General features: G+C 36.5%; 1 protein-coding gene and 1 long non-coding RNA gene across 11 annotated transcripts in view; both read right to left on the bottom strand.

Moving 5' to 3' along the window:
* Positions 1 to 8,000: 8,000 nt before the first annotated feature.
* Positions 8,001 to 15,959, bottom strand: LOC130679586 (uncharacterized). Its single transcript, XR_008992604.1, has 3 exons — positions 14,542 to 15,959; positions 10,654 to 11,213; positions 8,001 to 10,183 (listed from the first exon to the last, which is right to left on the bottom strand). It is a non-coding gene; the product is annotated as an uncharacterized LOC130679586 (long non-coding RNA).
* A 1,705-nt stretch (positions 15,960 to 17,664) lies between these two features.
* Positions 17,665 to 27,859, bottom strand: part of GABPB1 (GA binding protein transcription factor subunit beta 1) — an 84,797-nt gene continuing 74,602 nt past the window's right edge. For all 10 annotated transcript variants that reach the window (XM_036877434.2, XM_036877433.2, XM_057488801.1 and 7 more), the window contains 2 exons: positions 27,296 to 27,411; positions 17,665 to 19,168 (listed from right to left, as the gene is read on the bottom strand). In XM_036877434.2, coding sequence (XP_036733329.1) covers positions 19,016 to 19,168; positions 27,296 to 27,411 — 269 coding nt within the window. In that variant the 3' untranslated portion in view covers positions 17,665 to 19,015. The remainder of the gene's footprint in view (positions 19,169 to 27,295; positions 27,412 to 27,859) is intronic.

Here is a 27,859-nt window from a genome sequence, read left to right on the forward strand (position 1 = left end):
AGATTCCATGTCTGGTGAGAACCTTCCTCCTGACTTGCAGATGCCCATGTTCTTCCTGCTCTAACCTCACATAGCATAGTCTCTTATAAGAGTACTAATCCTATATGGGGGCTTCACCCTCATGAACTTAGCAAAACTTGATTGTCTCCCAAGGCCCAACCTCCTAATACCCTCAAATTGGGGGTTAGCCTTCAACATATGAATCTGTGTGGGAGAAAAACAATTGATCCATAACAGAATGCATCTTTTTCTTTTTTCTTGGACAGGACTTTATTCATTCATTCATTCATTTGTTATTATCAAATGTACATCACAGTTGTTTAACAGGCCCCCTGCCCCTTCCCCTCTCGTACTCCCCTCCTTCTTGGTAACCACTAGTCACTTCTCAAGTGTCTATGAGCCTAATGCTGTTTTGTTCCTTCTGTTTTTTTTGTTTTTATATTCCACAAATAAGTGAAATCATATGGTATTTTTCTTTCTCCACCTGGTTTATTTCACTGTGCATAATACCCTCTAGATCCATCCATGTTGCTACAAATGGCAGGATTTCTTTTCTTTTAATGGCTGAATAATATTTCATTGCGAATATGTACCACCTCTTCTTTAGCCAGTCATCTATTGATGGACACTTAGGTTGCTTCCATATCTTAGCTATTGCAAATGGTGCAGTTATAAACATGGGGGTGCATATACCTTTTTGAATCAGGGATTTTGTTTTCCTTGGGTAAACTCCTAGGAATGGAATTACTGGGTCAAATGGTACTTCTATTTTTAGTTTTTTGAGGAACCTGCATAGTGCTTTCCACAGTGGTTGTACCAATTTGCAATCCCAACAGTGTAGGAGGTTTCCCATTTCTCCACATCCTTGCCAGCATTTGTTTTTCTTGTCTTTTGGACAGTGGCCATCCTAACTGGTATGACATGATATCTCATTGTAGTTTTAATTTGCATTTCCCTGATGATTAGCAACGTGGAGCATTGTTTCATGTGTCTGCCATTTGAATTTCTTCTTTGGAGAAATGTCTGTTCAGGTTCTCCACCCATTTTTTGATTGGGTTTTTTATTATTTGGGTGTGGTGGCATATGAGTTCCTTACATATTTTGTATGTTAACCCCTAATCAGATGAGTCATTACAAATATATTCTCCCATAGTGTAGGATGCCTTTTTGTTCTGCTGATGGTGTCCTTTGCTGAACAGAAGTTTTTGGTTCAATGTAGTCCCACTGGTTCATTTTTTATTTTGTTTCCCTTGACTGAGGAGATGCATCCAGGAAAAAGTTGCTCATATTTATATTCAAGAGATTTTGGCCTATGCTTTCTCCTAAGAGTTTTATGTTTTCATGGCTTACATTGACTCTTTGATCCATTTTGAGTTTACTTTTGTGTATGGGGTTAGACAATAATCCAGTTTCATTCTCTTGCATGTAGCTGTTCAGTTTTCCCAACATGAGCTGTTGAAGAAGCTCCCTATTATATTCATAGCTCCTTTGTCATATATTAATTGACCATATATGCATGAGTTTATATCTAGGCTCTCTATTCTGTTCCATTGATCTATGGGTCTGTTCTTGTGCCAGTATCAAATTGTTTTGAGTAGTGTGGCTTTGTAGTAGAGCTTGAAGTCAGAGAGCGTAATTCCTCCTGCTTTGTTCTTCTTTCTGAGGATTCTTTTGTGGTTCCATATGAATTTTAGAACAATTTGTTCTAGTGCCTTGAAGAAAATGCTGTTGGTATTTTTATAAGGTTTGCACTGAATCTGTAAAATACTATGGGCAGGATTTCCATTTTGACAATTTTCTTCCTATCCATGAGCATGGGATAAATTTCCATTTTTTGGTGTCTTCTTTAATTTCTCTTATGAATGTCTTGTGGTTTTCAGAGTAAAGGCCTTTCACCTCATTGGTTAGATTTATTCCTTGGTATTTTATTCTTTTTGATGCAATTGTAAGTAGAGTTGTCTTCCTGATGTCTCTTTCTGCTAGTTCATCGTTACTATAGAGGAATGCAACAGATTTCTGTGTATTAATTTTGTATCCTGCAACTTTTCTGAATTCAGTTATTAGTTCTAGTAGTTTTTTGGTTGGTCCTTAGAGTTATCTATGTATAGTACCATGTCACCTGCAAATAATGAAAGTTTAACTTCTTTCTTACCAATTTGGATGCCTTTTATCTCTTTGTTTGGTCTGATTGACGTGGCTAGGACCTCCAATACTATGCTGAATAAAAGTTGTGAGAGTGGGCATCCTTGTCTTGTTCCCAATCTTAGAGGAAAAGCTTTCAAGCTTTTTACTATTAAGTATGATGTTGGCTGTGGGCTTGTCCTATATGGTCTTTATTATGTTGAGGTATGTACCCACTATACCCATTTTGTTGAGAGTTTTTGTTATGAATGGATATTAAATTTTGTCAAATACTTTTTCAGCATCTATTGAGATGATCATTTGGTTTTTATCCTTCTATAAAGACAGAAAGCATAATACTGGTCACCTGGGGCTTAGGGTTGGGTTGTCAAAGGTTAAAAGCTAAGGGGAGCAGAGTTTAGAAGGTAGGGGTGTTGAAAATGTTTTAAAATTGGTTACTGTGATGGTTGCGCAACTCTGTGAATATACTAAAAGCACAATTATATATTTTAATTGGGGACATTTTATAGTTTGGAACCTACACCTCAGTGAAGCTGTTGAATAACATTAAATTTAAAAAAAAGAATGCTTCAGGAATGGTCTTTGGGGAAAAAATAGCCTAGTGGACTTGGACTCCAGTGATACTGCCAGTAGTGTAAGTTTTTCACAGGCCTGGGGTAGGGCAAAAGAATAACATTTTAATTCATTTTATAAAAGAATGACAATGATAATAGCTGACATTTTTGAGTACATAAAAAGTTCCAAGCACTAAGTTAGGCAGTTTTAGTGGAAAAGTATGAGTTATTCCCTGGCCAAGTGTGGCTTTGCTCCATTATCTCTCTCTCTTCTATTCTTCTGCAACTCCATTTATGCCTATGTTGAACTTTTTTTCCACTTATCTCATATATATGTATGTATATATAAAATATATAAATTATATATTATATAAGTTACACATAAAAATGTTATGTATGTATTATATTCTCTTCTTTATTTTACATCTTCCTGTCTCTCTGAGTTTGAGGTTGGAAATTTTTTCCTGACCTCTTCTTGAGTTCTCTCTTCAGAACTATCTAATATGATAATAAAACTGTTTACTGACTTTCTAATATCAGTTACTGTACTTTTTTTCAGTTGTAGAGTTTTCATATGGTTTGTTTTTTTATACTTTTCAATTTTTGTTACCAAATTTAAAAATCTTGACTCTTATTTCCCTGAATATAATAAACTTTCTTTTTAAATTGCTAGTGAATATTAAAGAAGGCCTGTTTATGGAAAGACATACCATGTTCTCAGAGAGCAAAACTCAACATCACAAAGATATCAACTTTCCCTAAGATAATTTATAAACTTAGCACAGTCTCAGTGAAAACACCAAAAAGCTTTTTGGGTGTTCTGTTTCATAATTCAGTAGTTACTTTTACAATTCAGAAGAAAAAGTAAGTATACTAGAATAATGAGGGAAAGTCTAAAAGAAGAGAAATGAGAATGTTCTGTTCCCACAAAGTAGGTACTAAAATATTTCATGATATCTTAATAATTAAAATGATGAGATATTGTTGTATGAAGGGACAAAGTGAACAAATAAATTCAAATATATACAGGAACTTAGCATATAATGAAGATGAATTCTCAGATCAGAGGGAAAAAATGAACTATTTAATAAGCCATGCTGCTATAAACAAAAAAGAAGGAAAGGAAGAGAAAAGAAACAAAAGGAAAGAAATTGTGCTGGGACAAGGGCGGACAGGCATCTGGAAACAAAAAATAAGTTGGAGTCATTCCTTATACCATGTACTTGGATAATCTTTTTTTTTAAATCAAATATTCAAGTTTTAAAAATAAAAACATAAAATTATATGAAACCATCATTATAATCAAGGTAATCAGTTTCACAGATGCATATGTCCAAACTCATCAAATTATATACACTAAATACGTACAGTTTTTTTGTACGAATAAAACTGTTAAAAAAAAAATAAAGATGAAAGTTCCATGAAGAAAATTTAGGAGCTTTGATGGTCAGTCTCAAAGTGAAGATTATCTAAGTATGGCTCAAAAGCTAGAAACCATAAATTTAACCATATGTTTTTTTAAAAACCACAAGAAAAATATTTGCAATTCATAGCACAAGGGCAAGAACAGAAAGACCAGCCCTCTAATAGAAAAACAGGAAAAGAATAGTAAGAGAAATTAGCAAAAAGGGAAACATAAAACCCATAATTGAGAAAATCAACTTAAACCTACACTCAACTACCACTTCTCCTTATGAAAACAGCAGAACACCAGCCTAATGACACATAAAGGTAGATGAAGAAGGGTGTGAAAAGGTGATCAGAGGAAACAGCCTATGGAAAGGCCGTGAGGTTAGACAGACCCTAGTAAAGTCAGAGCAGAGAGTAATAGAGAGCCAGGTACCAGTGCAGCCGGAGAGGTAGGAAAGGACAAAGCTAGGAAGGACCACTAAGGATTGATTTGCCCACAGGCCAGTGGGAAATCATTGAAATGTTTATGGTTTTAATTAAGGGTGTGACAAGATCAGATTTGCATTTTTACTCTTGTTTAGCCTCAAAGTGGAGAATTGAACTAGCTGAGAGCTAGAATGAAACCCAGTTAGGAGGGAGTCATCCAGGGGTTATGAGAAGTAGATTCCACAGTCACAAACATGTTTTCATCATTCTGTGCTTCAAATACAACAGCACGAGATATCACTTCACACCAGTTAGGATGGCCAACAGAAAAGACTAGGAACAACAAATGCTGGCGAGGATGCGGAGAAAGGGGGACCCTCCTACACTGCTACTGGGAATATAAATTAGTTCAACCATTGTGCAAAGCAGTATGGAGATTCCTCAAAAAACTTAAAATAGAAATAACCATTTGACCCAGGAATTCCACTCCTAGGAATTTACCCTAAGAATGTAGGATCCCAGTTTCAAAAAGACACAGGCAGGCACCCCTGTTTATTGCAGCGCTATTTACAATAGCCAAGATATGGAAGCAACCTAAGTGTCCATCAGTAGATTAATGGATAAAGAAGATGTGGTACATATACACATGGGATATTATTCAACCATAAGAAGGAAACAAATCCTACCACTTGCAACAACATGGATGGAGCTAGAGGGTATTATGCTCAGTGAAATAAGCCAGGCAGAGAAAGACAAGTACCAAATGATTTCACTCATCTGTGGAGTATAAGAACAAAGCAAAAATGGAAGGAACAAAACAGCAGCAGACTCACAGAACCCAAGAATGGACTAATAGTTACCAAAGGGAAAGGGACTGGGGAGGGTGGGTAGGAAGGGAGGGAGAAGGAGATTAAGGGGCATTGAGATTAGCAAACATAACGTAGTGGGGGGGCACAGGGAAGGCAGTATTGCACAGATAAGACAAGTAATGACTCTATAGCACCTTACTACGCTGATGGACAGTGACTATAATGGGGTATGTGGTGGGGACTTGATAATGGGGGAAATCTAGTAACCACAATGTTGCCCATGTTATTTTATATTAATGATACCAAAATTAAAAAAAAAAAACACAACTGCACGCTGCCCACCCTTCCCATTCTGCTTTGTACATAACGACTAGAAAGCTTTTACTCACTCTCACCATGTTATCCCCAGCACACTCTGTCACAAGCCAACAGCAACTAGAAATACTGTTTATCAAACTTAAGCCCTTCTCCTTGGGATTTAAACCTTCAAAAAACATCATACCCAACCCTTCCACCTCAAGATTCCTATGTGGTTCCTGTGCTCCAGATGGTCAGTAGACAACTGCCTCGAACTTCCCCATTCCTAGTTGCTGAATGGACCTCTGAGGAGCAGCAACAGAAGTTTCCCATAGTTTTGTGTTGATGACATTCTAATGTTAGGTTGAGTTTTTCTCCCCCTGTGCCAAACTGTTGATGATTCATACACACAAGTCACAACTATGACACCCATCACTTTTCTGGCCTCACGTGCATCTGTGTGCACCCTCCAGCCCTCGGCCTGTGTACCCCTGGGTCAACCTCCCTCACAGAGTCGGCTCAGCCACAGAGGCAGTAACAGTGAGGCTGGGCATCAGGCTCAGCTCTGTTGATCTCCCATGGATTCCTTCTCCTGGATGGATGAAGGAACTGAACAACAGATATTCCTGGACATTTTTGGTTTTCAAAACTTGGGTCGAGAAGGAGTTGTAAGTCCAGGGAGAGGAAATCCCGGGGCAAAATACCTCTAAAAACCGAAATCAGTCAAAGGGAGAAATAAAGTTTAAAACCCGTTTATTGCTTACAAACTGCAGCCCAGGGCCCTCTTTCTCCTCTGCTCTGGAAGAAGCCAGCAAGCAAGCAGCCCCTCCCCTTAACCTCTCAGGTTCAGACACACCCCCGGTTGCCCAGGTAATTACCCATTGATATGGAGATGACTTCTCTCCACCCCTGAGACATGCAAATGAATTAACGCCAGAAGAGATACTCTGGAAATGTTACCGTTTTACCCAAAGAGGTGTTACTGGCATCTAGCGGTAGAGGCCAGGGATGCTGCTTAATATCCTACTTGCACAGGACAGCCCCCAGAACAAAGAACTATCCAGCCCCAGATGCTAGTAGTGCCCAGGTTGAGAAATCCTTTCTCTTTGGGGAAAAAACAAAAAAGGAGTGAAAAAAGGAGTTTATTCCTGACACTCATTGCTTGGGAAAGTTATTCCATCTCTCTCATTTCCTTACCTGTAATATAGGTGCAATTAACATTATTTCATCCTTTTAAAAACAAACAAACACCATCAAGAAAAATCAGGAACTCTTAATACACAAAAAAGGAGAAGGTAAAACCTTCCCATCCAGAGAACCCGAGCTGACACTCATTCATTCCACAAATATTTGTCAAGGGCTTTCCTGGTGCCACGCACTTGTGAGTGCTGAGGATGTTGCAATGAACCCTCCGTGGAGCTGACATTCTAGTGGAACAAACAGAACATCAACAAAGGAAACACATATATGTCAGAGGTCATAAGTGCTGTGAAAAAAAGAAAAGAGAAAGGATAAAAAAAAAAGGAGCAAGACAGGGTAAGTCAGAAAAGACTAACAGAAAAAGCGACATTTAAGAAAAAGTCTGAGGAGGTCAGTGGGGGCTCTTGGCATATCTGGAGAAAGAGTGCTTTGGGCAGAGGGACAGTGCCTGTGAGGTGTAAAAAAGCAAAGCACAGTTCCCTTAATGGCGTCACTTCTCTTAGGCCAAAGAGTCACCAAAATGGGGCATAATGCCCTATCCAATTGCACTTGCAACTGCTCCCAGGAGAGAAATTTTAAGCCAGTCTGGAATTGCCTAATCACCAAAGAGGTAATCTGCCTGTAAGCCCCTGCTCATCCTCCTGAAGACGGGTGCCAAGTGAGTAGATTCTAGATATATTCTAAAAGTAAAACAAACAAGATTTGCTAATGGTTTGGCATATTGGATGAGAAAAAAAAAGAGTCAAGGATGACTGCAAAATTGGGGGCCCAAGTACCAGAAAGGCTTTGAGAGTTCCATGGCGAGCATGCCAAGTTTGAGACGTGTTTTAGATGTGTAGGTGGAACCATCCAGTATGTAGTCGGGTGAGTCTGTAGTTCATGGAAAAAGCCTGGGCTGGAGATAAAAATTTGGCAGTCATCAGCTTAAAGATGATTTTTACGCCTTAAAAGTGACTGAGATCTCACCAGACAAGTGGATATTGAGATAAAAGCACAAGGATGTTATGTCCCGTAACCTTCTCAATACTTCTCTATTTAGAGTTCTCACACTTTCTTCTCCATGCCTCCCCACTCATATACTCCCCCCGATCTCATCTCCCTACCACACACATGCTCACCATGGGTCCCACTTTTAACTCCTTCTCTACAGACACATCAAACACACACCTCACACTCATACATGTACACAAACTTCTAAAAAAATTAATCATATTGTACTTCAGGAGATTATGTTTACCATTTTAATGACTGTAGGGTATTCTATCACATGAACATACTAAAATCTCAACAACCCTGTATTTGGACAAATATATTTTTGTGTTTTTTTTTCTTTTTTTGCTATTTGTAAGAATGAGATAGGCCAATTTTACACCCATAGATCTTCCCTTAAAATAATTTCCTGAAAGTAGAATTACTGTGTCAAAGGGTTTTGATTCATTTTACAAATGCCCTCCAGAAGGACAGTGTTTGTATCAGCATTTCCCCATTTCTCTGCACCCATGGGGATGATGCCAGGGTTCTTGTTTGTGGAGTCAAAGAATGAACTTAGCAGTCAAGGTAGGAGAGCCAGGGAGACTTTTATTGAGATACAGTGAGAGGACCGACAGAGCTCCTGGCTCATGCCAGGAGGGGACAAGAGAGCCCGTAGTGGTGCATTGTCTAGGGGTTTTATAGGCAGTAGAGGATATTTGGGAACATGAAAAAAAGCTTAGGGGTGTGGACTTGTTAAGTGAATATTTAGAATTAACTTAACATAAGGAATTTCCTGTCTTGATTTCTCTCTGGGATACCAGCACCTTGGTCTAGGAGCATATCGAACTGCCGCCTGCCCAGCTCCCAAGATGGGCTGAGGTATTGTCAGTTTGCTAAAGAGTAAGTTAAGAATCTTACTTCTTAAACTTCCTGGGTGTTAAAATGCAATCTTATCTTTAAGGTAGAATCCTTCCTGCCTTTTACTATGTTGTTTACAGCTGGGTCTGCATGCTAAATTAGTTGCCCAGTTTGCAGAATCACCTCATCAGGTCTGAAGGAGGAAAGACAGCACATAGGCCTGGGCCTTTTAGCATGCTAAGGTGAACCTTACACATGATTATAAATGATTAACATAATAAAAACATGTGCTACTCTTCTTTATTTGGGGAATATTAACTGATTTCACTGAAGAATGACTCTAGAGCTTAACGTTCAACAGAGAGTTTTAGTAAAGGCTTTCCTTGCATGTAGTTACATTGCTCTGACTGTAAAAATCCTGCTTTGCTTTTTCCAGAGGCCCTCACCCTATTCTGTTTAAGCCCATGGTCCCTGTCTCAGGGACAATGAGTTATATTCCCTTCTTCTTTTAGATGTCAACAGGTTAAATAAAATAAAGCTAAAATTTCTACTAACAATTCTTTATTTTTATACAATTAGCTTTTTAGAATGTCCTTTTAAGTTCTGTTGAGAACTGAGATGTGATTCTCAGTTTTCCATATCTGGTCCACCCTTCCTGCATGTAACTGAATTTAGGAAAAAAGTAGTGGTGTGTATCTTGAAGTCAGGAACTCCAACGTCATTGAGAATTTCCACAAAAAAGTATTATGCTGGCCTGATTAATAGGGGAGATGGGGACTGGACATGAACTTGTCACCAAGGAAACCATGGAGATTTACTGGAAACAGGGATTTCACTAAGACTTAAGATAGGGAGTATGTCATTCAAAGAATTTCTTAGAACTGAAGAATTGGTTTAATTTTCAAAAAATTTAAACATAAAAGAGTTGATATACAATATTAATTTCGTTTCAGATGTACAACATTGTGATTCAACAATTAATTGGTTTCATTTTCAACCATATATTGAAAGAGGATGTTTGTGCCCATAGTCATGGTTTTTGCCCCCTGAATAAGCACTGGGTGCAGACCTGGTAAAGCCAGGGTCAGCTTACCAGCAGCTTTATGATTGGAGGCCGAAGAGAGCTTAGCTTTCTCCAAGGAGGAAGCAGCCACAGCATGCTAATCAAGCTTACGAGCTCACTTGGGGAGGTCGTAGAAGGATACATTGAGGACTAGTGCCTGAGGACAGCAGAAAATCATACTTTTTTTTAAGAAAATCATACCTTTTTGTCCCCAGGCAGCAGAGCGTAGGGCTGGGATGACTGCCCTTTACATACCTTCACTAGAGTTCTGTCTCTTCTACATAGTTTCTCAAGATATACTAAAATGTTTGCTGTGTACTGACCACTATGCCTTGCACTTTCAGACACGCTATTTGATTTAATCTTCACAGCAACCTAATGAAAGCCATCTTCTATCTCATCCTTAAGAAACTGTGTCTGAAGGACATTAAAACACTCAGCTAGTATGGTGCCTTGTACATGGCAGGTGCTCAGTATGTTCTAGTTTCAGGAGATGAGTGTACTTTTTACAGCAATGATGACAACAACAATAATAATAGTTGATAGGAATTACTAAGTGAAATACCCTGTGCTGTGATGGTTGCACAAATTATCTCATTTAACCATCACAACACTACCCTCCTAGGCAGGTGTTCCCTTTATGCATTCAAGAACAAAGTTCAGAAAGGTCAAGCTACACAGATACTATGCTTCATAACTTTGTTATGAAGAATGGCAAGGACTCAAAGCCCAGAATTTCCTGGGGCCAAAGCTTGAGTTTCTTCTTATTTATTTATTTATTTTAATGGAAGTATAGTTCATACACAGTATTATATTGGCTTTAAGTATACAGCACAGTGATTCAATGGTTACACACATTATTAAACCCTCATTCCAACTTGAAAAAAAAAAAAAAAAAAAAAACACTCAGCTAAACTTACACAAGGTAGTAACTGAAGGAGCCAGAACTTGAACCCAGCCCTTCCTGATGCATTGCCCACATTCTTTCAGTCACACCAAGATGCCTCTCTCAGTTTTGTAATCTGTGACTTTTAAGACACCAGACCTCTAGGGTCAGAGGGCAAGTGGAATTCTAATTTTTAGAGGCTTTGCTAAATGCTCTCAAACACTTTATTAAACACCATGTGCAATGATTCAAATACTCATTGTTCTCTCAGCAGATAATTCAAAACACACAAAGGCTAAACTTGTAAATTAAAATTTCATTCCTGCTTTGATTATGGACTTCTTGAGTGTTAGACTCATATGAAACTTAGAATTCTCCTTCAGCCTAGCATTGAGAGTTGCACATAGTAGATATTCAGCAGATATACATACTAACTGAGATAATATAAACAATTTCATGAAGCTCTAAAAATCAGAGACTGAGAAAAGATATTTACAAGTCATACAATTAGCAAAAGAATAGTTTCCAGTAAAATATTAAACTTCAATAAAGCAATAAGAAAAATTACCCAACAAAAAAATCAGCCATGCAAGTACCTCAACATAATAAAGGCCATCTATGATAAACCCACAGCCAACATTATATTGAACAGCGAGAAGCTGAAAGCATTTCCTCTGAGATCGGGAACTAGTCAGGGATGCCCACTCTCTCCACTGTTATTTAACATAGTACTGGAGGTCCTAGCCACGGCAATCAGACAAAACAAAAAAACACAAGGAATCCAGATTGGTAAAGAAGAAGTTAAACTGTCACTATTTGCAGATGACATGATACTGTACATAAAAAATCCTAAAGACTCCACCCCAAAACTACTAGAACTGATATCGGAATACAGCAAAGTTGCAGGATACAAAATCAACACACAGAAATCTGTGGCTTTCCTATACACTAACAATGAACCAACAGAAAGAGAAATCAGGAAAACAACTCCATTCACAATTGCCTCAAAAAAAATAAAATACCTAGGAATAAACCTAACCAAAGAAGTGAAAGACCTATACTCTGAAAACTAAAGTCACTCTTAAGAGAAATTAAAGGGGACACTAACAGATGGAAACTCATCCCATGCTCGTGGCTAGGAAGAATTAATATCGTCAAAATGGCCATCCTGCCCAAAGCAATATACAGATTTCATGCAATCCCTATGAAACTTCCAGCAACATTCTTCAATGAACTGGAACAAATAATTCAAAAATTCATATGGAAACACCAAAGACCACGAATAGCCAAAGCAATCCTGAGAAAGAAGAATAAAGTAGGGGGGATCTCACTCCCCAACTTCAAGCTCTACTATAAAGCCATAGTAATCAAGACAATTTGGTACTGGCACAAGAGCAGAGCCACAGACCAATGGAACAGACTAGAGAATCCAGACATTAACCCAGACATATACGGTCAATTAATATTTGATAAAGGAGCCATGGACATACAATGGCGAAATGACAGTCTCTTCAACAGATGGCAAAACTGGACAGCTACATGTAGGAGAATGAAACTGGACCATTGTCTAACCCCATATACAAAAGTAAACTCAAAATGGATCAAAGACCTGAATGTAAGTCATGAAACCGTTAAACTCTTGGAAAAAAACATAGGCAAAAACCTCTCAGACATAAACATGAGTGACCTCTTCTTGAACATATCTCCCCGGGCAAGGAAAACAACAGCAAAAATGAACAAGTGGAACTATATTAAGCTGAAAAGCTTCTGTACAGCAAAAGACACCATCAATAGAACAAAAAGGAACCCTACAGTATGGGAGAATATATTTGAAAATGACACATCTGATAAAGGCTTGACGTCCAGAATATATAAAGAGCTCACACGCCTCAACAAACAAAAAACAAATAACCCAATTAAAAAATGGGCAGAGGAACTGAACAGACAGTTCTCCAAAACAGAAATACAGATGGCCAACAGACACATGAAAAGATGCTCCACATCGCTAATTATCAGAGAAATGCAAATTAAAACTACAATGAGGTATCACCTCACACCAGTAAGGATGGCTGCCATCCAAAAGACAAACAACAACAAATGTTGGCGAGGCAAAGGGTCTGTTTGTGTTTATACAGAGGATTAAAGCCTAATTTGGCTACCCTGAAAATGAACTAAGATACGATATGAAAAAGAACTTCCAACATCAGCACTCTCTGGAAGACTCATGCCAGAAGATGATCATCAAAAAAACCAACAAAGATCCACGCACTGCTACAGCTGTAGATGCACTCATCCCACCAGCTCCTGGACTTGCCATGGGAATGAGGAAGGAGATATCTAAGCTGGCCTGTGCACACAGTAAAACAACAAATTTGACTGGATCTATACTGTTGGAACTCAACCAAGAATTTGGAGAAGTGCAAATTGTAGCACTCCAAAATCTTACAACTACAGACTATTTACTGTTAAAAGAACATATGGAATGTGAACAGTCCCCAGGAATGGGTTGTTTTAATTTGTCTGATTTCTCTCAGACTGTTCAAGTTCAGTTGGACAATATCCACCATATCATAGATAAGTTTTCACAAATGCCTAAGGTGCCTAACTGGTTTTCTTGGTTTCACTGGAGATGGCTGGTATTTACAGGTATGCTTTGGTTATGTAACTATACTCCTATTATGTTAATGTGTGTGCACAATTTAATTAGTAGTTTAAAACCTATACATGCTGAAGTTATTCTACAAGAAGATATGTCAAAGAAATAATCAATCTTCCCATGTTTTCTTCCGCCTGCTACTTCTATAGCTTTTCTTCTTCCTTCCTAATTACAACCCTTAAATAGAATTCGTGCCTCATATCAAATTTACCGAGTATCATAATTCTTCCAAGTGGTAAAGATACCTCAAGACAAATGCTGGGCATAGAAGCCACAGGGCATTAATATGCAAAGAAGTAAAAAGCTAACCTTTTCAAACAATATTGCTTCTCTCTCACTTACCAAATTTACATATCCCTGTATGGCCCTGGAAGATGACTGGTTAGCCAGAGACGGGTAAGATTCCTCAAGGGAGGAACAACCTACGACAGGCACAGTCGCAGGGGGACCATCAGGTGAGAAATTGGGGATCAACAGAGGTGAGGCTTAGAACCTCACCCCCCCTGTTCTGAGAGAAATCTTCTGCATACGTGGATGTTTTCTTGCCCTTGTCTAGCTTGGATTAACACATAGTCTACAGGCACACACCTGATCATCTACATTTGCTCTCTTACAACTCTAAACTATGTTTTCTACCTTTATCTTGTATCTACCTACCACTTCAGCATTTTATTAAAAAATAATAATAATATAGAGAGAAATGTGGTATCCACATATAAATCAAGTATAAAAATCAAATGAGTATTCATATTTGAACTGTTTTTAGTTCATAATGCATGAGCAAAACCGAAAGTTTCTGTGATGGCTGCCCTTGTACTGTTCACCATGTAAGAACTTATTCACTATGTAAGAATTTGTTCTCCATGTAAGAACTTGTTCGTTATGCTTCAGAAGATTGGAGACTGACGAAAATTAGGCTTGGGGTGGATTAATGATTGTGCATTGAGCATTGACTCCCCTACAGAATTTTGTTGTTAACAACCATTTGATCAATAAATATGAGAGATGCCCTCACAACAACCAAAAAAACGTACACACTTCCAATTGTAAAATAAATAAGTAACCGGGATGTAATGTATAGCATAAGGAATATAGACAAAATATTGTAACAGCTTGGTATGGTGATAGCTGGTATCTAGAATTATCATGTATATAAATGTTGAATCACAATGTTGTACACCTGAAACTAATGTAATACTGTGTGTCAACTACCCTTCAATAAAAAATAATTATCTACAAAAAAAAAAAAAAATCATGTATGAACTGACAATTCTCAGAAGAATAAGCACTAAAGGACAAGAAAAACAGAGTAAAAATGTTCAACCCCACTAGTAATATGAAAGTTTAAATGATGAAATGAAAATATTTCCATACCAATGTGCTCTAGCAAAAATATTAAAGTATGACAATATTACAAGTGGAAGCTTTCTTAATATATGATATTTTTCTACAGCAAAATAAGTGAATACAATTTAAACTTGTTTGAGTTATAAGGATGGCAAGTGTAGAATAATTGTGAAAAATAGTAATGCAAAAATGAAAGTTTTACAAACTTTTATGTAGCACACACAAAAAATAAGAAAACTTTCTATGGAAAAATCAAGAAGATATTTAAATAATTCATAAAATTCAGAATTATAATCCATGTAATCAGTCAGTAGTAAAACTGGAATTTTTAATGTAGTACTATATATTTATATATGTAGAAAATATTACATATCAACTATGCATGAGATTTAAGTTACTCAAATAAGAAACTGAGTAAGCAGTTAATGAAACATGGTGGACAGAATCACGGAGACCATGTCAAAACTTTTCCAGGAAGCAAACGGTAGTTTGGAAGTTACAATACTTACCTAAAAATGAAGAGCCTCTGAGAACTATATTCAAATTACACTCAACATTTGATTAACATTAGATAAACCAAAGCATTTTTAAAGGAGCTCAGGTTATCAAAATAACCAAAAAAGATATAAAACTGTATGTCTACATATTTGGAAAATTGTTTAAGTCACAAAAATATTGATATCAAAATTCTGATTTGGAATCAGAAGTGTATTTCCAGGGCTGATACTGTGTTTTCCATTGCAGGTTACACAGAGACACCTGAGAATGCATTCAGGGTGCTTACGTCAAACTGAATCCATGTTCATCAAGATGTTCTCATCTAACATGGAGAAAGCAAATAGCACATATCATTCGAAACGACAACAGTCTAGTTATCTATAATGAAATCCAAGTACAGTAAATATTACTTAATGAAAAAACAAATCTGTTATTCCTAAGTTGATCTGACATGATGGAGTCATTTATTCAATAGAGGCAAGGTGAATAGAAAAGGGTTTTTTCTATTTGCTATATAAACCTCAGTGCTAATGCCTTGGGAACCCAACCATATGGACATAAAGGTCCCTACAGTTGCTTTGTGACCGTGTCTGAAAAGTTTTCTCTCTTGCTCTATTTTGAGTCAGTTCTTCCAGGTATGAAAGCACAAAGAAACATATAGATTTTGTCAGGACAGAATTTGTATAGAGTAATACAGAAAAAATAAGTCCTATCAGCATAAAATATCCACAAACATATCAACTCATCAGTTCCTGTGATAGGCAAGGGTTCTTCTTATTTTCAGTAAATAATATCCTATATGATCATGTTGAAGAAACATATTGGCATAGGTTTTCATTAATATATTTGTATAGGTCCTTTGTTGTAAACAAAAATTAACGTGGGACTTCACACTTATTCTCTTCTCTATTTAACTTTGTTCTTTGGAATGTCACAGAAGAAACTCCCTAACTGCCACACCTCTGCCACCATAAATAGAGCAATCTAGTGGCAGAGTAGAAAGATGGAGTAACTACTCTGCCATTCACATCATGAAAGATAGATGTTAAGAAATTAATTCCTAAAAGCCAAGAAAACAAATGACATCACAAGTCCTTTTGGGAAGTAATTAAGATATAAGTAACAACAAATGAAAATGGTTGAGAAGCACAGTTCCTGGAGATACTACTCATCAGATGAGGCTTTCTGAAAGCTTCAGACCCAACCTAGAATTTGTAATCGTAGAGTCCCAGTGACTGTACAGTGTTAAACTGAATCAACTAATTAGTAACCCAGACATCTAATGAGGTGTCTAGATTGTACATAACTAGTACTGTTCTAGATGCATAGGAAATAAACTAATTCATTACAAGAAATTAATTCACTAGGCCCTAATATACAGGGCATTAGGATTTGATTCTCTTGCAGAACCATAGTAGAAAAAGGCTGTTTTAGAATGTGTTTGTGAAATACCTTAATAAGTGGAGATAATTAACCATCAATGTGGCAACCAGATGACCTTTAACTACAAATCCATCATTATGTAATGGGAACACAGTAAGTGTGGATTTCTGAAAATCCTTGCTTAACTGTTAGTTCTTTTAATCCTCTGTTCAGAACACCATTAAGAATTATTAAAATGCAAAGCTTTTCTAGCCTACCTGAAAACAGAAGCTAAAAAGACAAAGGAGACACATTTTAAGTTTTAGTCGTAAATTCTTGTCTAACTGCTGGTTGCACAGAACAGTGAATCAGAAAGCAGATGACTGAGGAATTATACAAGTTCAACATAACAAACTCTTGGAAACAAGTGAATACTCAAAAAAAAAAAGTGGACTTCCCCCAGACATCTGAATATTTACCTGATACTACCACAGACTTACTCCTTTTAAGTACCCATTATTTTTTCCATCTGTGCCAAATGTTGTTATAATCAAAATTCTTTCTTGCTCCAGGCAGAGTCTCTAGCAGAACAGCAGAACAGAAATCAAAGAAGGCATTCGTTTTCAGAAGTTTGCACCACTGTCTCAAGGTTCTTCAGAAGGGCCAACCTGGACTGGAAACAAAGCTCTGCAGTGGCTGGCTTACACTCCAGGGTGAACATGTTGGCCCTTCTCCACCCAACACTGTGTCAAGGCACACCACCTAATGTAATAACCCCATAAATGCACGAATAAAAACAGACAAAGGTAAAAGTGGCTTCATGCTACTGCAAATACGGCCTGGCATTTATAAAACCTGTACTTTTAGTTTAAAATATATGTCAAATTTTGTGGAACACTGCAAAAGGTTTATTCTCTACTTCATAGTTCTTAAATCTGCCCTAAAACCTTTGTAAGGTTCCAATAGCAACTCTCAAGCTGATTGTTCACAGAACTGTTTATTACATTACCAATTATACTGACAACTCCAGCGAGAGAACTCACAACTCCCAAGGAATGACTCAAGGGCCTTTAAGACACTGTGGAGAATCTCTAGCATTTTCAGATAGTGCTGTATGTAATACACAGAACAAAATTCCTAATGTGTGAATAAAATGTGGTCAAAATATAAGTCTACACTGAACATATGTGGAAAAGATATTTAATTGTAAAATAGAAAAGTAGGCCAGAGTACAGTTTTAAGGGTAATTGCTTCTTTATACAGAATAGGTAATCTAGAAGGGTCTTCCGGTTAAACATTTTCATAAAGCAACTAAACGTTAAAAAATAAAGCAAGAGAAAAGGGCTTGAAGTTATGTTCTACAAAAAAAGAATGAACAGTATGTCAGAGTTTAATGTCCATACATTATGGAATTCAACAATATTGTGTGATGAGAGTAAGTTGCAGCACACATGTAGAGCTTTCACAGGGAAAAGTAAGTTATGTTAGACGTATCTATAGCATCAATGTAGTACAAAAAGTTCTTGTTCTACATACAAAAGCAATTATTTTTCCATAAGAATAATTTCCTGGGGGGGAAATGAGTCCATGAAATATTTCAGAAACCCATATGCTTTGAGTTTTCCAAAAACATTATCTTAAAATCCAGTGCCTTAAAGTGCTTTCATGTGGAAATCATGATGGAAGGCACAGAATACAGTTTCACGTCCCCACTATGAAATTTTCAAAAAAGCATAGATTTTACAGTTTGCAAATTCAAGTTATCTTGTAAGCTGCTCCTTCTAAGAACATTGTCATTCCAATAAAACCAGCTGCTAGCTTACTTAGTTTCAATGACCTATAGAATAAAAGTTTTTTTTCCTAATAACTTTCAATTTGTTGGAAAAACACCTATGCAAGTGATGCATTTGAAATTATAAAACATGCAGAATATGTACAAACAGAAAGTTTTAAAAATATTTGCTTCATATACATGTAAATCTACTTGGGTATAGCTGAAATTGAACAAATATAAAAATTTGCTTTCTAAAAAATGTTTTCTGAGAATCTGAGACAACTTAAAGCTGTACAAAGATTTCCTGGGAGAAATCTTCTCTTCCTATAGAAGTTACACCTACAGGAGTAATTCCAGCATCAGTCTACCACATAATTACTACACAACATTTGGTCTAATCAATAACGATCACCCTTAAAACTGTTCTGTTTCTGAGAAATTAAGGTTCGTACTAAAACCAAAAAGAATTCACAAAAACAGTGGCTTATTGTGTTTTTGGATCTCTTCAACAATCTTTATCAGCACATTTGGAACTGTAAAAAAAACATTAACTATTTACAGAACTCAGTTTTAAATACGTCTCACAACTTCTGAAGTAGAGTTTTATGTTACAAGAATACAGAGCTCATGGCTTAAGTCCAATTATCAATCTGTAGTCTCTTCTGCTGTCCTATCCTCCCAAGACTGTACCTTACTGTGTACAGTTCAAGATTGTATTCTTTCTTGACCGAAAGCAAACTCAAACTACATGTTCATTTCAATTAAACAGCTTCTTTATTAGTCTGAAGACGAGTCATAGCTTCTAATTTTTGTCTGTAGGCCTCTGCTTCCTGCTCTTTCTTTAGAAGCTGCTGTCGGTATTTCTGTGCCTCTCTATTTGCTTCATCCAGCTGTTTCTGAAGAGCTTCTCTCTCCTAATTTAAAAAAAAAAAGTTTTTTTTTTCAATTTCTGCACAAATACATTATTAACACATAAAAGCAGGCATCCCAAAAATTAGTAGCTAAAAGCAGACACATACTGGTATTTCCTAGACATACTGCCTATTCAACCAATACACAAATCATTAGAGCCCCTAATTTTGTGCTCCACAGAATGAGATAAGAGATCACAGTTTCTAACCTCAAGGAAATTATTTCCTAATTAGGAAAAAGACTAACATAATGAAATGAACCCACCTGTGTACCTGTACTTTTATATGTATACTATGAAAACTAAGAAACAGCTTTAATAAGAGGGAAATTAAACAACCATAACTCTTCAAATCTCCATCTGTGGTGTATTTATCTAAAGGTATAATAGTAAAACAGTATTTATTGAGAACCCATATGACTAAACCATGTGATTTCCAATAACAAGTCTCTAAGACAGATATGATGCCCATTTTACAGATGAGGAAAATGATGCTCAGAGATGATGTAGCTTTCCCATGGTAACAGTTTCCTATGATTCTAATACGATTGCCTTTAAAACTATCTTCCTCTAGTGATAAGCAAGATTCCTCATCTCTAAAATGAAGAGTGCTGGTCTAGATTACTGTGTCCTAAGTCATACCATTTTACAAACCAATACTAATTTCTCTACTGTGATTTCATTAACTTATACAGGCATAAAATGTATGTGTTAAAATTCTCAATAAACTGAGAGCTGAAACAAATCCAGGCCAACGAAAATAGTCTTCTTTCTCTTCTCCTCACTCTGCCTCTATTCAGCTGCCTCCTCAGGGAAAACATTTCAGAGTCGTTTCCTGTACCTCTAGAACGCGCATGGCCAGAAGCTCAACCTCCGAAGGCCCAAGCTCAGTCTCTTTACAGAGGCCCAAGACCTCTTAGTGGGGTGGGGGCTGAGGGTAGGACTATTATTAATCACAAGAAAGGCCAGGTTCACACTGGACAAGTCTCTTGACCAGAGGAACTGTCGGTGAGAGGTCAAGCAGCCTGCTGGAGAAGAGGCCCATCGGAGGGGCTCTTCTACTGCCTCCTTGACCCTTGTCCATTATGAACACTAAAATCCCCTCCCCCTGCTCACTACTCACATGGTCCACAAGGAGGAGATAATACTCCTGCCTTCCTGTGATGCGGCTCCCTTCTCCACATTGGGATTGAAGCTGGAGCCAATCTTTATTTTTCCCCTGGGTCCAGCAAATGTGGGAGTCATTGATGAAACAAGTAGTCTCAAACCTTCCAATTACACAAAATGTACAAGCAGAAGGAAGGCGTGCCCCTCATCTCCAAGTTAAAGATATCAAAGCCATACCCTGCTACCCCTTTTCAACCCACTTCTTACCCATACTCCGGGCAAAATGACAGAGTAGGAAAGGTCAGAAAGGACTCCCAAGAGATGAGCCTCATGTAAGCAGTCAGTGCCAGGACCCTGGCAGGAAACTGGAGAACTTTGAGCACACCAAAAGGAAGGGTGGGAGATGCGCACTGTTTTCCCGGGTGCTGAACCCCAGCCTCTCGCGGGGCTACTAACAGCCACATAGAGTGTTTTAAAATTTGCATGTGTTAAGAAATTAGATCCTTGGGTAGCCAGTTTTGAATATGGATAAAAACTTGCCCTGATTTGGTAGGAAGTATTGGAATGCATTAACTCTCAGTCATTCTCTAGTATTAGCTATTTATTAACATTTAGAAACAGGAAGGAATTCACAATTATTTCAGAAGATGACAGCAAACTAAGAGACGTAAACAGTCTAACAGTGAATACAGTTTAATCCTATTTTTCTTAGTGCATATTTTTATTTTGATTAGATCTTAATATAAATGAAAAGATAGCTCCCTTCTCCTAGGCCAAATAGAGGCCTCATTTAATCGGCATTTCTTAACTAAATCTGTAAAATCTGAAAGATAAAAATCATTAGCACTATTCTTTGAATACATTTAATCCTCAAGGTTGAAACCTAGTTAAACATTGTTAAAGTTTTTTAATTTTTCTTTCTCAGGTATATAGGTATTTGGGGAAAGAATCTTTCTGCCCACTCACTTTTCAAATAAATAAAATATCTCATTTTACTCAGGGATCCTTTGTTTCCAAATTTATTTGTCATATGTTTACTGAACATGTATTAAATGCAAGACATTCCTTAATGGAAACAGTAACTTGGTTGTTTCTCACATGAACAGTGCAACAGACTAACATTTGAGATTCATATTTATATAGAAATGCCAAAAGCTTTGACCTTTTGCAATAAAACCACAATAAAAAGGATTCTGACACTTTAAAATAAAAATACTTAGCCTACTAATAAGTAACATTGAAGTATTTTTCCTATAACCATTTAACATTGAGGAATTATAAGGAAAATAAATTCTGATAATAATCAAGATATTTATCTTATACTGTAACTCCAAAGCCAAGCAATTACAGTTACAGTAGGCAATGGAAAAATAGAGCATGGAAAGACTTGAGTTGTTTTTTTTTTTTTTTTTTTTTTCAAACAAGATGATTGAATTCTGCTTCAGGTAGAAAAATTATCTCAACAGTTTTATCCATTTTAATATATAATTTTCTAATATTCAATTTTATTTTGTTAGCTATTATAAAGAAAAAAACAATGATTTCTCTATCATACTTCAATATAAATTTTAGAAGAAACTAACATTTACCGAGCATTATTATATGCCCATCATTGTCCTAGTCCTTCACAAGCATTCTTATTTAACCCTTACAACAGTGTGATAATGTAAGTACTATTATTTCCTCCTTTTTTCTGACAGGGAGATTAAATAAGTGAACAAGATCACACATCAGAAAATTATAATTCAACATAAATCTGATTCCAGACTCATTTTTAACCATTAAATTTTTTTTAAAAGAGAAAAACTGGGCTGGGTGTGTGAGCTGTTAGCATGTGTGCAAACATCAGTTTTCTAAATGCCACAGACCAAATATGGTCCTGTTTTTATAAGTAAATTTTTTTGAAATATAGCCATGCCTACTCATTTCCAAATTGTATATGGCTGCTTTCCTGCTTACAATGGCAGTAATGAGTAGCGGAACATAGACCATACAGCCCATAAAAACATAAATATTTGATATCTGGCCCTTTACAGAAAAACTTTATGTTAGCCTTAGAACAAAGTCTACATCAAATTAAACACCAGAAAACTCTTAAGTAAAAACAAAGCAAGGAAAAAAAAAACACTCTTCTCTACACTAAGCTAAAACTCCATCTACCAGAATTTCTATCTCTTTGGTTCTAGTTATACCCCAATTCATTCTTTTCTGTTATCTGCAATTATTCTCCCTGGTCTCTGAAGACTGTAAGAGGAAACAGGCTGAACTTTGAGGAACAGAGCAACTTTGACTGGCTGTTAGAAAAATAAAGGTACAGGCTGCATGTTCACTGTTTTAGAAATACAGTTTGTTGAATTGAGTAAGTTTATGTTCAATAAAAATTCAAGTAATTTAAAAATAATGTTCTTTTAAACACTTTAAGCAAAGTACATGACAAAACTTTTTTCACCTTATATGCCAGAAGAAATCATCTAACATATCAGAAAGATATTAAAAAGGTTATTAAATGATAAGTTACAGATAATGTTCAAAGGAATAAACTGTTAGCTTGTAAGAACTTCAGTATAGTAAGTATAAATTTCAATTTTGAGGAAATAAAACAACCTTTAATAATTAAAATCATAATTTTACCAAACATTCTGGTTAAACCATGAATTGGATTCTTTTTAATTCAATAATATTTTCTTTTCGATTGTGGCCAAACATGCACTAGTCTTACACTTAAATGAATTTGGGCAATGATATCTTCTAATTGTCCTTGGTCAGACTTATGTTGCCTTCTAGTGATTTAAAAAAAAAAATCCTCTTTTCTATGGTATCAATGCTCATAAAACCCCAAAATGGAGATATTGTTATCCTAAATTCCTACTTGGGAGAAAATAAAATTGAAATTTAGAAAGATAAGATAACTGCCTCAAAGTTAATGGGGGCAAGAGTGGAATTAAAATAAGGTTCATTTAATTTCAAGTCCAGTGTTCTTTACACTGCAGTTGCTCTCCCAAAGTTACTTAATAACAATTTTAATTTTCATTTGATAAAAAGTTAATATCAAGGGGTCATTCCAACAAGAGGATATAACTATTATAAATATCTATGCACCCCACTCAGGATCACCTACATATGTGAAACAAATACTAATAGAATTGAAGGGGGAAATAGAATGCAATGCATTCATTTTAGGAGACTTCAACACACCACTCACTCCAAAGGATAGATCAACCAGCAAGAAAATAAGTAAGGAGACAGAAGCACTGAACAACACATTAGAACAGACGGACCTAACAGTCATTTATGGAACACTCCATCCAAAACCAACAGGATACACATTCTTCTCAAGCGCACATGGAACAATATTTTCAAGAATAGATCATATACTAGGCCACAAAAAGAACCTCAGTAAATTCAGAAAGATTGAAATGGTAGCAACTAGTTTCTCAGACCACAAAGGTATGAAACTAGAAATAAATTATGCAAAGAAAAGGAAAAAGCCCACAAACACATGGAGACTTAATAACATGTTCCAAAATAATCAATGGATCAATGACCAAATAAAAACAGAGATCAAGCAATATATGGAGACAAATGACAATAATAATTCAACACCGCAAAAATCTGTGGGACGCAGCGAAGGCCGTGCTAAGAGGGAAGTATACTGCAGTACAAGCCTACCTCAGGAAAGAAAAACAATCCCATATGAACAGTCTAAACTCATAATTAATGTAACTAGAAGAAGAAGAACAAATGAGGCCAAAGTCAGTAGAAGGAGGGACATACTAAAGATTAGAGCAGAAATAAATAAAACCGAGAAGAATAAAACAATAGAAAGAATCAATGAAAGCAGGAGCTGGTTCTTCGAGAAAATAAACAAACTAGATAAACCCCTAGCCAGACTTATCAAGATAAAAAGAGAGTCTACACACATAAACAGAATCAGAAATGAGAAAGGAAAAATCACTATGGACACCACAGAAATACAGAGAATTGTGAGAGAATACTATGAAAAATTATATGCTAACAAATTGGATAACCTAGAAGAAATGGACAACTTTCTAGAAAAATACAACCTTCCAAGGCTGACCAGGAAGAAACAAAAGATCTGAAGAGAACAATTCCTAGCAAGGAAACTGAACTGGTAATCAAAAAACTACCTAAGAACAAAACTCCTCTACCAGACAGTTTCACTGCTGAATTTTATCAAACATTTAGTGATGATCTAATACCCAAGATCTAATACCAAAACCAGGCAAAGATACCACCAAAAAAGAAAATTACAGATCAATATCCCTGATGAACATAGATGCAAAAATACTCAACAAAATATCAGCAAACCGAATTCAAAAGTACATCAAAAAGATCATCCACCATGATCACGTAGGATTTATTCCAGGGATGCAAGGATGGTACAACATTAGAAAATCCATCAACATCATCCACCACATCAACAAAAAGGACAAAAACCACATGATCATCTCCATAGCTGCCGAAAAAGCATTTGACAAAATTCAACATCCATTCATGATAAAAACTCTTAACAAAATGGGTATAGAGGGCAAGCACCTCAACATCATAAAGGCCATATATGATAAACCCAGAGTCAACATCACGCTTAACAGCAGAAAGCTGAAAACTTTTCCTTTAGGATCAGGGGTGAGGCGGGGTTGCCCACTCTCCCCACTTTTATTCAACATGGTTCTGGAGGTCCTAGCCACAGCAATCAGACAACACAAAGAAATGAAGGGCATCCATATTGGTGAGGAGGAGGTTGGGATGTCCCTGTTTGAGGATGACACGGTGCTGTATGTGGGAAACCCTAAGGAATCCACTCCAAAACTACTGGATCTAGTGTCTGAATTCAGCAAGGTTGCAGGATGCATTATTGATGCACAGATGTCTGTTGCATTCCTGTTCACTGATGATGAACTGGCAGAGGGGGAAGCTGGGAAGGCAGTTTGATTTGTAGCTGCATCGGAAAGAATGGAATACCTAAGAATGAGCCTGGCCAAGGAGGTGAAAGACCTATACTCTGAAAATTGTGCGGCAATCTTGAGAGAGACTGGAGAGGATACCAATGGGTGGAAACACACCCCATGCTCATGGATAGGAAGAATTAATATTGTTAAAACGGCCATTCTGCCTAAAGCAATCTACAGATTCAGTGCAATCCCTATCAAAGTGCCAACAGCATTCTTCAACGAACAGAGCAAACAGTTCTAAGGTTCCTATGGAACCACAAAAGACCCCAAATAGCCAAAAGCAATCCTGGGAGGGAAGAATAAGGCAGGGGGAATTACACTCCCCAACTTCAAGCTCTACTACAAAGCCACAGTAATCAAGACAATTTGGTACTGGCACAAGAACAGACCCATAGACCAATGGAATAGACTAGAGAGCCCAGATATAAACCCAAGCATGTATGGTCAATTAATATATGATAAAGGAGCCATGGACATATAATGGGGAAATGACAGCCTCTTCAACAGCTGGTGCTGGCAAAACCGGACAGCTACATGCAAGAGAATGAAACTGGATTATTGTTTAACTCCATACACAAAAGTAAACTCAAAATGTATTAAAGACTTGAATGTAAATCATGAAACCATAAAACTCTTAGAATACAACACAGGCAAACATCTCCTGAATATAAGCATGAGCAACTTCTTCCTGAATGCATCTCCTCGAGCAAGGGAAACAAAAGCAAAAATGAACTCATGGGACTATATCAAACTAAAAGGTTTCTGTAGGGCAAAGGACACCATCAGCAGAACAAAAAGGCATCCTACAGTATGGAATAATATATTTGTAAATGACATATTCGAGAAGGGGTTAACATTCAAAATATAAAAATTACTCACATGCCTCAGCAACCAAAAAGCAAATAACCCTATTAAAAAATTGGCAGAGGATATGAACAGACACTTCACCAAAGAAGAAATTCAGATGGCCAACAGGCATATGAAAAGATGTTCCACATCGCTAATTATCAGGGAATTAGTTGAACCACTGTGCAAAGCAATATAGAGGTTCCTCAAAAAACTAAAAATAGAAATACCATTTGACCCAGGAACTCCACTCCTAGGAATTTACCCAAAGAAAACAACTTCTCAGATTCAAAAAGACATATGCATCCCTATGTTTATTGTAGCATTATTTACAGTAGACAAGATATGGAAAGAACATAAGTGTCCATCAGTAGATGAATGGATAAAGAAGAGGTGGTACATATACACAACGGAATACTATTCAGACATAAGAAAGAAGCAAATCCTACCATTTTGCAACAACATGGATGGAGCTAGAGGGTATTATGCTCAGTGAAATAAGTCAGGCAGATAAAGACAAATACCAAATGATTTCCTTCTTTTGGGATTTGGGGGATATAGTTATATTTACGGTCATATAAGAAAAAAAACCTATGAGGACCTAGGAGGTAACTCTGGTTTGGTTACACTAACAAACTAGTTTACACTTATGAACTAGTTTGGGAGAGGGAAAAAAAAATTGAATCCTATCAACAACTAGTCTAAATTTAATTTCCTTAAAGGATTTACAGTGAAATAAGCAGTTATTAATGTCTTTTTAAAAAGTAACTCAGTTGACAACATCCTTCCTAAGGAGCATCCTCCAGTCTAAACAGGCATTTATTTGCATTTCACTTTTTTAAGAAAAAAATTTTTTAGTCTATAGGGACATTTATGTTAGTGACTTGTGAGAATGATTCATGTGGATTTAATAGAAGATAAGAGGATAGAGGGCAAAAAACAAGACATTCCAGTGTTACCATGACAGGCTTTGTTATAAATTCTTCACTCACTCACTCACTCATTCATTCATTCATTCATTCAATATTTATTTATTGAGGGCTTGTTATATATTTAAAGCAAACAGACAAAGTAATACTTTGTACTTTCATTCTGGATCAAAGCAACACTGTCAGTAATAAATATAAAAGACAAAAAAAAAGAAAAGTACACTGAATTTGTTTTGGATGACTGCAGCAAAACACACCAGGTAAAAGACTCCTTACTTCTATTTCTGCAGATTCCACCCGGTTTTCAATTATTTCAATACATTGTCTCTTAGCTGGTGGTTCTTCACTTATCACAGTTTCTTCAGCAATGTCCGTTGCTGGTACTGTTAATACTAAAATGAAAAAAATGTACATGTTACTCTATTTTCAGATAGGCTTAGTAGAAATAAAACTAGTCTTGACATTGTTGATGCAGCTCATCTAAAATATGTCCCAAAACAATACTTTTAAAAGACTGATTTGCTTTTCATCTGGATGTCCCTGTCTTCACCTTTTGCTTTTTTTTTTACTAAAAACTACTATTTAAATGACTTACTTTTTTTTTCTTCAAATTTTATATATATAGTCGTTCATATGGCTCAAAATCCAAACATATTTAAAAAGCATATTTTGAGACATCTCTCTCACTCCTGCTAACACATAATGACTTTTATTGGTTTCTTGTGCATTGCTCTTAATTTATGTTAAAACAGATGTGCATATTCTTACTTTTCCCTTTCTTACACAAAAGGTAGCATACATACAAAACATACATTCTAACATACAAACAATAGATATGTT

This window comes from Manis pentadactyla, chromosome 11, assembly GCF_030020395.1.
Source record: "Manis pentadactyla isolate mManPen7 chromosome 11, mManPen7.hap1, whole genome shotgun sequence".
NCBI lineage: Eukaryota > Metazoa > Chordata > Mammalia > Pholidota > Manidae > Manis > Manis pentadactyla.